We start from the raw sequence: 12,456 nt of genomic DNA, 5'->3' as shown, positions 1-12,456 counted from the left end.
AGGTCTGCTGCCTGTTGTATGGTGAGGGCCTGTCCCAGAGCTCCTCCTGGCATGCGCCCCCCCCCCCTCACCGAGCCTGCAGCACGGTGAAGTCCGGTCACCATGGAAAAAGAGTGCAGGCTGCCCTGGCCGTCCCACAGATGCTGGGAGTTGTACTTCTTTCTCTGTTATGTACCCAGATGTACAGCATATCAAAAGATTGGATGATTTGTTACTCGGGGGGCCCTTGGTGAACCTTTCAAATTTATGGAGGGGAATGCCCAGTAGTCAGGGGGGAGACCACCATACAGGGAACAGAGTTCCTCATATAAACAATGGAGCCCTATTTCACACTAATGTGATGCGGGAAAAGCACAGGATTTGCTGCATTTCCCGAATTGCAATTGCACAGCATCCATGCCATTTGCTGCAGGTGCCAATGTTAACGACACCTCAAAACAGATTACAAAATGCCGTGCAATTGCCAGAATCATATGGCATGGGTGTGACCGGCTCTCTTGTAAAAGCAATCTGGGTGACTAACTAGCCGCTGCATTGCTTTTACAAGCAGCGGGAGAGGATGTCCTGCTGCCTTCCGCAGGCTGTTCCATCCCACTGGGACACCCAGTAGACCAGCCAATGCTTCAGCCAGCTGATCATAGGAGGCAGACAAAGACCAGAACTGCTCTGTCTGCCTCCTATGATATAGGAAACCGGAAGCAATAAATCACGTCCTATTGCCCCAGATTTAAACAGTGCCATTTTAAAAAAAAAAAAAAAGCATTTGATCACACCGATCTTGGTGTGATCAAATGCTTTATGGACATCCCCCCCCCATGCTTGCGTGCAAAGGCAAAAGCACGCGTTGGTCCTGCACACATGCAAACAGCGATTGTTCCACATATGTGAGGTATCACCGCAAACATCAGATCATGAGCAGTAATTCTAGCACCAGACCTCCTCTGTAAATCTGAATTGGTAACCTGTAAAGGTTTTTAAAGCGTCGCCTATGGATAATGCATTTAAATTTACATTGTTGCCATTGCACAGGGCATGCACAATTTTAAAGCGTAACATGTTTGGTATCTATTTACTCAGTGTGACATCATTTTATTTTACCAAAAAATGGGTTATGTATTGTGTTTTTGCATTAAAATTAAAAAAAAGTGTAATTTTTTTTCCCACCCACCCATTTATTCTGCAGGGCCTCTGCTGTAAAAAAAAAATGTTTAGGGGTTCTAAGGAATTTTCTAGCAAAAAAAAATTAAAAATAATAAAAGTTTAAAGTAGTCATAAAGCCCCTTTTTTCATTTTCAAAATCCCCAGACATTCCTAAAAACACCTCTGCCTAATAAAAACCAACCCTGCATAGTTTCCATCCTGGGAAAAAAAAAATTATTACTTTGTCTTGTTAAATCGGAACGAGTAGATCGGGACCCCTTTTTTAGTCCCTGGACAAGCAGTGTGTGTGTTGTGGTTTTTTTTTTTTTTTTTTTTTTTTTTTTTTAATTTCCACACCCGTGTATGGGCATGTCTATATTGCCCTTATATTAAGTATTGTTTAATGGGTTTGAAATGCTTCAAAGCTTAAACTATGGCATATTGATGTAACTTTCAGGGATCCTGAAATCTGGCGCCTAGCATGCCTGAAAGTATGGGGCAGAAACTGTGTGAAGTTGCTACCTTACATCACCTGGAGGCAGATGTTTCTTGAGAGGCCCCGTGTCCGCTTTGATGGTACATATTACTATTGCATTGTCTTAAATTTTGTGTTTGCGGCTTATTAAAATGTAAAGTATTTTATATTTTTTGTCCTATAGGTGTGTATATTAGCAAGACTACATATATACGCCAGGGAGAGCAGTCTTTGGATGGATTTTACAGAGCCTGGCACCAAGTGGAATATTACAGGTGTTTGAACACTTTTTACTGTATTTATGACTGTAAACAAGAACAATAGAATAGTAATCTGTACTCTGAAAGTAGTGTGCATGTTTTTTGTTTTGTTTTGTTTTTTTTATGTTCTCTACTCAGTCAACTTAATCTTTTGTTTCACATTTAACACAGGTATATGAGATTTTTTCCTGATGGTCATATTATTATGCTGACCACCCCAGAAGAGCCGCAAACAATTGTACCTCGTTTAAGGACAAAAAATGCAAGGTATGACTTTGTTGTCTGGTCATTTTATACTACTTTTTATGAAAAAATGTTTTTATAGTTTGGATATCTACTAACCCAACAAATGTAGAGTGGATAAACCAGGTTAATTCTACTTTAAATAGAGAAAAGCATAGAAATTGTCCCACCAAATTTGGGCAAACATGGAGCATGTGACAAGCAACACCAGGGCTAGCACTGCCATATCTCCCCCCACACCCCTATCCCCATACTAGGTAAACTAATTTTTTTGTTAATGAATTAGGACTCTTTACAGGCTATACGGTTTAAGCCAGAGATACTTACATTTTCCACCTAACTAGCAGCATAATTGTTAGCGGTGTGTCACTGTGAACAACGTTGAGAAGGCTTACACAGATTACAGAGTACACAGGTTCTGATGTACATTGTAGGTATACGGAATTATTTGTCTTGTCATATACTCTGTTTTGACAAATGGAATGTTATGATAGAGTGATATGGTACCCATGTTACAGTTAACCACTGCTGTCTTAAGATGTGTGGCAAAGCACAAAACTATTTTTTCTTCTTTTTAAGGTGTTAGGTGTTTTAGGTGTTATAAAAATACAATAAAAAATTATCTGGTTAAAAAAAGCTATAATTTATATTGGTACTGGAACTTGTATAGTTTGCTGCCAGTTAGTCTGTCAGTGATAGAGAACATACATGAAAACATACATGAAAGGTTGCAAAAAGGAGGAAAAAAAAAAGTTTAAGGCCCTAATCACAGCAGGTGCACTTGGGCTATGCTGGGCAGTTCCAGTGCTAGAGAGAGCAAATGACCTTGTTCCCTATCATGCCAGATCACATTGCTGTGGTGTGTGCTGAAAAAAAATCACTGAAATGCTGTACTGCTTTTTCAGCACAGTGAGGTTCGATGCAGTGCAAAGTATTGTGCTGCAATTGTGGAAAAGAATGTCACAAGTTCATATGGAAAAAAAATAACAAAATCGCTTGGTGTGCTGTGGTCTGGCAATTGGCACTGTTCCGTCCAGTGTATACAAGGGGCCATGCATGTGTACAGCAAGGTCGCTGAACTTTGAGTGTTTATACCAGGAAGATGCCTGACAAGTGCAGGCATCATCCTGGTATTGTTTTCAAGAGCCGGTGGTAAGCTTTCTTGTAAAAGCTGTCATAGCAGCTAATTAGCTACTGAATTATAGATTTTTTTTTTTTTTTTTTTTTTTTTTTTTTACATTTGATGGGATTTTAAGGGCAACCTTTAAATACACAGAAGATACTTCTTTTATTTATATATCCAATATATAATTAAAAAGATGAACACATACAAAATTAATATCCAAATGCTTCAAAATACATTTCAGAGCAATTCAAAGTACTTATTAAGTTCTAATGTTGTGGTGTGAGTTTCACTGAATCATTTTTAATTAGCCCCTGGATTGCTTTTGCAAGCAACGGAGACCAGCAACCAGGAGACCCAAAGCGTTCAGCTGTCACTTGTGCCAGCTGACCAAAGAGCTGATCAGAGACCTAAACTGCTCCAATCACAGCCGGATGTAAACCGTGCAGCATTTTGTCACATCGATCATAGTGTGATCAGATGCTGTGAAGGGCAGAGAAGAGATCTGGAGTCTAATAGATCCTAGATTTCTCAGTAAAGAGTACCTGTCACTGCCTATTGCTATCATAAGGGATATTTATATTCCTTGTGATAACAATAAATGTGATTTAAAAAAAAATTAAAGAGACAGTGTAAAAGAAAAACAAAACTGATTAAAAGCACCCCGTTGCCATATGCTGGCATACAAAGGGAAATGCACGCATTAGTCCCACATGCATACATAACCAGTGATCACACCACACATGTGAGGTGTCACTGCGAAAAGTCAGATCGACAACTGTAATTCTATCACAAGGCCTTCTGTGTAAATCTAAAAGGGGCGTACGCAATTTTTAAAGCATCATGTTTGGTATTTATTTACTTGGCTTAACACCATCTTTTATATGTTACCAAACAATTGGGCATTAAATTGTGTTTTTAAGCATTACAGTTAAAAAGCGTTTTTTTCCAAAAACATTTGTGTTTGGAAAACCGCTGTGCAAATACTGTTTGACATAAAACAATTGCAACACCCACCATTTTATTCTCGAGGGCCTCTGCTTTAAAAAATATATATATAACGTTTGGGGTTCTATGTATATTTTCTAGCAAAAAATACTGATGTTTACATGAAGACTAGGCCTTTTCTGACACTTTTTGTTTACAAGTGATTTTTTGCAGACAAGTTTAATTTGTTTAGGAAACTGCTGATCCAACCTAGACAAAAATTATCCATCTGATAAAATCCAAAGGCCCACTAAACTATGTAAATTGTTTATAATTTTCTAATTATCAAAGTGAGCTGGGCTCATTACATGACCTTTGTGTTGGACTTAAACTTCTATACTGATATTATGTGATTTGTAGCCTGGCTTTATCCCTGGTATGTATCTATCACCATGGTAATTCTTTGCATTAAACAAAGGTTTACCTGTACAGCACTTTCTGATTTTACTAAGCCGTGTCCAGCAATGGGTTTCCACAGGCACCTTGCTAGGTTTTGGATGAAAAAGTCTAACAATGCTGAAGGACTTGGGATGCTAAGCAATAAACAGTGGAATGCTAGAGTGGTTCCTGCCATTTGCCAGTCCCCAAGTGCACCTATTTACCGAAGGCAGCAAACACATAAAAAGCATTTCTCATATTCAACCTGGTTCAGGTGTTCACAAATTTTCCAAAGAAGGTAGTTCAAAGACTTGGAACACTTGAAGAAGCAACATCCTTATTTCTCCACGAGGTAGCTCTGGTATGGACTTCTCTTGAGCGCTGGCTGTTTTTTACATTCTGCTAGCAATTGATGTTCATGAGAGCCCTGGCAAGCATTTTTATTAAAACTGAATATTTTAACTGATGGCACTCAAGGCAAAAAGGATATTATCGAGATCTCTTGTTATTTTCTTCATATGTTTGCCCTACATTACTCAAGCTGCTAGCACCTTTAAATAATATTGATGATACTACCCATTCGATTGGCTTCTAAAAAAAAAGAGTGTGCTAAGTTGTTGGGTTTTTTTTGTTTATTTAGGTTTATGGAATCAAGTCATTAGTAATTGTAATGTGTATGCCCTGCCCACAGGAGTACTAGCATGATGCTACTGTTTTTCATTATAAACATGTACACTCAGTAAACAATACTGGTCATGCATGCGGTTATTTATTTTAAAATGTTTTGATGTTCCTTAGAATTGATTCTGTGCTGCTTGGCCATTACCGTCTGACTCAAGACACAGATAACCAAACCAAAGTTTTTGCAGTTGTAACCACCAGGAAGGAAGAGGTATGTGTTTGCTGGTAAAATGTCCCATGTAAAGATAATCTAAAAGAATGTGTCTTTATTTCAAAGATTTGGCACACAGTACATCTATAGCACTAGCGTTCCAGAGCATTGAGTTTTCTAAAAAGAGCACAGCAGAAGGTATGTGCTGACTTTTGCTAACTTTAAGTCTATAAAAAGCAGGAAAGGAAGGAATGAGTCTCTTTTCTGCCTTATTCGGGTGTGCTTGCAATTCAAATTTGAGCTATTGAGCTGTCAACAGCAGACTTTTTCAGAAAAGCAATTAGATTTACTTCCAGATAAAACTTACTTCATTTTTTTTACTGGCACCAGAGGGACAGGAAGTAAAAAAAAAAAAAAAAAAAATCTCCCCAATGGGGGTTACAGAAAAAAATTGTTAATATGGTAGGTTAGGCCAGAACATGAAAAGCAAATGTTTAAAAAGGGGAAGAAATCGCGGATCCCATTCCTGTCCTCACTAAACATAAATCCAAAGGAGGGATCGGTCTTCCAGTATTTTTCACTTACTATTATGCAACGATGCTGGATCAACTTCCAGCGTGGTTTGTCCCGTCCGATAAATTATGGGTACAAACAGAGTAGAGTTTGGTTCCCAACAGAGACCTTCGGGCATTATTGTTGGCTAGGTCTGTCACATCCAAACTCTTAACTACATTTCTTCCATCCATCAACGCAACACTGGAAGCATGGATAATATGCCTGAATAAATTGACTACCTCCTCTCCCAAGCTTCAAATTGATATTCCATTATCCGCATATGAATACTTTATCCCGAATCTCAATACCAATCCCTTAAAGGATCTAGGTTGCAGTACTTTAGCTGAAATAGGAAACTTTATCCCATGCAGAGGCCTATACTCTTTTTGCAAATAAGAGGCTATCAGTGTTAATCTGAAGAAATGGCTTGAAAAAGACTCTAAAATATGGCATGTTTTAACCTTATTAGATTAAAAAAAAGGTATCTCTTGGTTCTACAAGTTTTTGCACTATGCCAATGATGTCTCTGTTCCAAACTGCGTGGGTAGATGGGAGAGGGATCTACAAAGATCTTTTACCAGAGATGAGTGGGATGCAGCCTTGAGCAATAATATGAGTATTACAAAATGTACCAATCATTGGGATTGCTCTCTAAAAATACTGTACCGCAGCTACCTTACCCCATACAAACTAGCTAATATGTATCCTAATGTGTCACCATTGTGCTGGATAAACTGTGGCAGGGAAGGTAACCTGTTTCATATTATGTGGGAGTGTCCCTGCCTACACATTTTTGCAAGAGTTTTTTGCACTTATTTCGTGGGTATCTGGAATGCTGACTAGCCCGGCACCGCATTTGGCATTACTTAATATCACCTTAAATCTATTCCCTGGTCAATTTAGAACAATAATTGGCCATATACTTATTGCTGCCAGATTGTCCATTGCTGCTGCCTGGAAATCAAGAAAAACCCCCTCAATATCAGAAGTAATTCAAAGCGTACACTCACATTATATTTGCGAGAGGGCTGTGGCCATTTCCTATCAACATATGTAGAAATTTGATCTGAAATGGTCTCGTTGGAAAGAATTATGTCACACATTATGAGTATATAGAATTGAGTGTGATGTGGTTCCAGTGGCTAAATATGAGCTCTGTTCTTTTCTAACCCATTATGTTTCTCCTTTCCTTTTCTCCTTCTTTTTTTTTTCTTTTTTTTTTTTTTTTTTCTTTTTCCCCTTCTTTTTCTTTCTTTTTTCCTATAATTTATAATACCTGGAGGTCTGACCATATGTGGGTCCACTCTTCTGGGATAACTGTGATGGCAGTTAGTGCACTATACAAATACTCTACGCCTTAATTGTAACCACCTTTGTTGGAAACCAAAATTGCAATTATTGCATTGTTTATGTATATCTTTAATGGTCAATAGGCCAGTATATGATTGCTTTCACAAATTTTAAGACCGTGCTTGAACCATGGTGCTTAGAAAAGTTTGTACTTGCTCTCTATTCTGAATCCTTTTATATTGTTGTAATTGTTAAAATTTCAATAAAAAAGATTTGAAAAGAAAAGTAAATCTATAAACCAAACACTATATATTCACTTTCAAAATGATAGTTGCTATGGTTTGCACATTTTCTGTAAATCATACTTGTGGGTCTCATTTGTAAAACAAACAAATTGAGCCCTATTAATTTATTACTGTAATGCATACATGCTGCATATGCATTTAATAAATATGGCTTTCTACTTTTTATTATCTGTTGTGTGCTGGCAGTCCATAGGAGAGTCTCACATTTAAGAATCAACCCAGCTCTTTGGGAGCGAGAGTGGTGTGGATTAGTCCAGTATTCAGTGAGGCGTGTGTGTGTGTGTGTGTGTGTGTGTGTGTGTGTGTCACGGTCCAACACTCCTATATGCTTGACAGCACAGGCTTTTAAGCCTTGCTGCCGCACTTGCTTGAAAAGAACAGATGCATTTAGTAATGTATATGTAGCCTGACTACATTGTAGTTTGGCTTTAAGAGATAATAGAATTATGAGCTGATATAAGGTTCCAAGTATTTACATGCTGGCTTCATCCTTTCATACTTGCTCCTTTATGCAGAAACCTACAGAGTACCAAAAATATCGTTACTTCCGCCGTGCCCCAGTGCAGGAAACTGACCATAGCTTTCATGTGGGGCTTCAGTTGTGCTCAAGTGGTCGATATAAATTCAACAAGTTGGTTTGGATTCATCATTCTTGTCATATTACTTACAAGTAAGTTTGAGAATGTGATGACTGTGAACACTTTCCACATAACTTCAGTGGAAATGTATTGCCTGTTCCAAAGGTCATATTTGAGAAAATATACAGTGGGTATAGAAAAGAGTCACTCCCCTTTTTAAAATCAAATGTTTTTGCTTTGCAGCCGGAAATGAAAACAAACACAGTTTTTGTTTTATCCAGCCGTATTTACTCATTGCAACTTGTAACATTCAAGTGAAAGATATAACGTCAACATGTCAGAAATTTATTTTTTTTATATTTCAAAAAGAATCACTGAGTTGGAAAAAGGATCATCCCCTTGTGTCAGTATTTTGTTGAACCGCCTTTTGCTTTCATTACAACCTTTAGTCTGTTGGGATATGTCTACTAATTTTGCAACATTTTCCCACTCTTCTTTGCAGAACTGCTCAAGTTCAGTTAAATTTGATTTTGATTGTTTGTGGACTGCAGTCTTCAAGTCATTCCACAGATTTTCAATGGGGTTTAAGTCTGGGCTCTCACTAGGCCATGCAAGAACAATCCCCTTTTTCTCCTTCAACCACTGTGTGGACATTTTTGCTGTGTGCTTTGGTTCAGTCATGTTGGAAGGTAAACCTTCTTCCCATTGACCACTTTCTGGCAGAGGGCAGCAGATTTCCCTCAAGAATTTGGTGGTATTTTGCCCTTTTTCCTTATATCCTGACCAGTGTTCCAGTCCCTGCCGCAGAGAAATGCCCCCACAACAGGACATTACCACCTCCCATGTTGTACAGTAGGAATGGTGTTATTTGGATGTTGAGCTGTATTTGATTTCCACCAGACATATCGTTTAGTGTTGAGGCCAAATTCAATTTTAGTCTCATCTGACCAGAACACCTTTCTCCATGCAGCCTTAGAATCTTCAAGGTGTGTTTTGGCAAAGCTTTGTCGTGGTGGCATGTGGCCTTTTTTGAGGATTGGCTTTTTTCTTGCCAACCTCCCATACAAGGCACATTTGTGGACAATTTTGTGTTATTGTTGTCACATGCACACAATAACCACTGTTTGTTTTAAATTCCTGCAACCTCTTGGTAGCCTCTCTGACCAGTTTTCTCCTGGCTCTTTCATCCAGTTTGGAGCGACATCCTGATCCATGGTGGGTCTGTATTGTACCAAATACCTTCCACTTCCTAATAGACTTCACTATGCTTCTTGGCATTGGGGGGGTTGTTTGGGGAGTGCAGTGCTTTGTTCCAGTTTACTTTTTTTATGTCATCTTTATTGAAGTGTCACAAAATGACACTTCATTAAGGCCTGTACATGGGAGTACATTGCTGTGCAGCTTAAAATTCAAGACTAGCTGCATTTATATGTAGCGCACCTCATCTTAATTCAACATCATGGTGTGAACATGGCTCATAGAAAATAACTGTTTTCTTTGTGCCCATAAGTTGTGCCTACATTGATCTATACAGATCAAAGCAGTTCAACAGATCAGGTGTAAACATACCTTTTAATCCTTAGTTTCTTTATTTTAGTTTATAATATAAGCACGAGGGGAAAAAAATAGCATACTGAAGATGGAGAAATTACCTAACATAGATTCAGATCTTTTTTTTGATCTCTATCCATCCACCTTTGTTCAGTAAGTATTGAATGTATGATGGCTTTATATTTCTAAAATAACAAGGATCGTATGAAAATTTAGGGAAACAAGCTACAAATTAAAGATGTTGATGTAGGAGGAAAAAAATGTTGATAATCCTAATTTGCCTTATTGTTGATCATTGTTATTTGTACTGTAAATTTACAGAATTGCATATTGTTTCCTTAGTGAGTTAATGTGTTTTTTATGTTTTGGGGGTTTTTTTTGTCCATTTTGGTTTCCATTAAAGTGATACTAAAGAGAGAAGGGTTGATTGCCATAATTCATTCACATTATCAATTTATATATAATGCCGCTGTATTAGAATTTTTTTTTTTGCTTTTTTTTTTAATTCATTAAGTACTTTATTGCTGCAGCTCTGTTGTGTGGTCATGTGATCTTTCCTTGTTCTTTGGCATCTGCAAGGAAAGATCTATGGGAGGGGCTTCTATTTCTCTGCTGATGTATGCTCTCTGCAGTGTGAGTCTGTGTCTGGATAGCCCTGATTAGTGCTGTTCTAGCCACATGACTGAAAAAAAAATCTTTTCAGAAGAACAATTCAAATTCAATTATGAATATGGAAAAACTGTTTTATATAGCTCCCCTTGGTGCCGATGCCTCTTGGCTCTTTAAGGGTTTCAGAAGCTAGGAGGTGGTTTTAGGGTCATGTGACTGCCGTGATTCGCGGTCACATGATCGGGAAAAGTCCTGAGTCATGTGTGACTATAGTCATGTGGGCTTCACAAATAAGAAAAGAGGAAATGAAGAGTTTAGAGGAAAATTGCAACTGGAGTATTCTCAGTAGAGAACACCAGCTGGTCTACACAATCTCCGGCTGCAATGGGGGACACAGAAGCAGGGGAGGGACAACTGTAAAAAGGATCAACCAGATATATTTGTTTACACAAAACGAACACTTTAGTGGCTTTGTGAGTATGCACACTCTGTTATATAGCATGCAATGAGCGTTTTTGCATAGTCTAGGTTTAATGACACTTTTTAAATTTCTCTTTTACAGATCCACTGGAGAGACAGCGGTAACATCATTTGACATTGATAAAATGTACACACCACTCTTCTTTGCCCGTGTGAAGAGTTACACTGCTGTATCAGAGAGACCCCTCTAAAGTTTCTCTTTCATTATTGCATGATTTTTAAGGATAATAAGAAAACAATGATGCTTTTGGCATACATTTATCTGTGACTTCTGCTGCAAACAGTGGGTGCTTTAAAAGATGATTTTGTTTTGGGGGCATGTAGGGGTAGAATTTGTTTTTCTAAACTTGAATTCTTATTTTCAGGCATTGTGCATTTTGCAAAAATGTTTTGATAATGCTATCAGCATAAGTTGTTCTCTGCTGTTTTTTTTTTTTTTTTTTCTTCCAGTATGTTATTACTGTTTTCTGTTGTTACACAAATTGCCCCATGGCTGTTTAACTGAATGTTGTGTTCTTCAAGACATTCACCTACTGAAAGCGGTACATGACATATGCAAGATATCAGTTTGGTTGTGTCCCTTACACTCTGAAATACACTATTCATTGGTGTTTCTAGAGAGACTGGAGAAAACACAGGGATGATTTCTTTTTTACATTTGCCTCTCGTTTTCCCATCTAAAACAATATTACATTAGCCGAAAGCACTTAAAACCGTTGATTTGGTTTGCATGGCAGTCAGGACACTTGAAAGTGTCATGTGAATTTCCTAGTAGCAAATTCTACAATGGCGATGCATCACTGCAGTTCTTTGTTGGATCTGCTTCCCTTACTGCTCATACTGCTTTGCATTCAGTCTTGCAGATTGCCATTTGATATCTGGGTGTTCAGAATGATTAAAAAGTAGGAAGACTGAAAGAGCAGCACACTGACAAAGACACTTCATACTGGTGGATTTTTGTTAGATTCCTTATAGAAGTATAGCTTCATGAGCCAAGTGCTGTAATTGTCCTCCACCTAAAACTGAAGTTACCATTCTTGTGGAGTTCTCAATACAATCTTCTTTCCCAGTTAATGAGATAGTTATACTTAATGCTTTAACTGCACAGAGTTCTTGGGTTGTAAATGACAATCCTGGGAATGATGTAGATCCCAGATCCCTTGAAAACATGCTAGCAAATTATTTCATTATAAATGAGAGTTGTGTGCAATATTTCCTCTGTTTTATAAAGGGAACCATTGGCAAAACAATCCTGGATTGTTATAATCTTACAGGAATGAGGAATGTACTTTGCCATGGAACCTGTTCTAAAAAGCCTTGTGTTTTATGTATCTTTGTTACCTCTTTTTTCCCTTCAATTAAAATTGAATTATGGAAAGAATACACTGAATGATTTGTTAACTCGTCATGGGTCTTGTTATTTTTGTTTAGTATCATGGTTATCAGTTAATTTAAATAACCTTTTATTTTTAGAGCACCACTTTTTTTTTTTTCTTTATTCTTTTTTTATACAGGAAACTGAACATTAAGATGGAAGGAGGTGAAATTATTGATGAGATTCTTTACGATATAGTTGAACTACTTTCACTCAAGTTTTTTTTTTTTTTTTTGTAAATGTAATGCTTTCAGCTAATTAGCTTCCACAGTAAG

General features: G+C 37.7%; 1 protein-coding gene across 2 annotated transcripts in view; it reads left to right on the top strand.

Annotated features, from left to right (window-relative positions):
• The window catches only part of FBXO9 (F-box protein 9), a 33,938-nt gene extending 21,751 nt beyond the window's left edge, over positions 1-12,187 (top strand). For both annotated transcript variants that reach the window (XM_089679508.1, XM_089679507.1), the window contains 6 exons: positions 1,598-1,716; positions 1,800-1,890; positions 2,047-2,142; positions 5,405-5,498; positions 8,104-8,258; positions 10,889-12,187. In XM_089679508.1, coding sequence (XP_089535634.1) covers positions 1,598-1,716; positions 1,800-1,890; positions 2,047-2,142; positions 5,405-5,498; positions 8,104-8,258; positions 10,889-10,997 — 664 coding nt within the window. In that variant the 3' untranslated portion in view covers positions 10,998-12,187. The remainder of the gene's footprint in view (positions 1-1,597; positions 1,717-1,799; positions 1,891-2,046; positions 2,143-5,404; positions 5,499-8,103; positions 8,259-10,888) is intronic.
• The last annotated feature ends 269 nt before the right edge of the window (positions 12,188-12,456 follow it).

This window comes from Staurois parvus, unplaced genomic scaffold (genome assembly GCF_062004578.1).
Source record: "Staurois parvus isolate SC_StPar_1 unplaced genomic scaffold, SC_StPar_1.0 ptg000226l, whole genome shotgun sequence".
Lineage (NCBI taxonomy): Eukaryota > Metazoa > Chordata > Amphibia > Anura > Ranidae > Staurois > Staurois parvus.
Note: the sequence above shows the minus strand (reverse complement) of the source record. Positions and strands in the feature narration are given on the sequence as shown.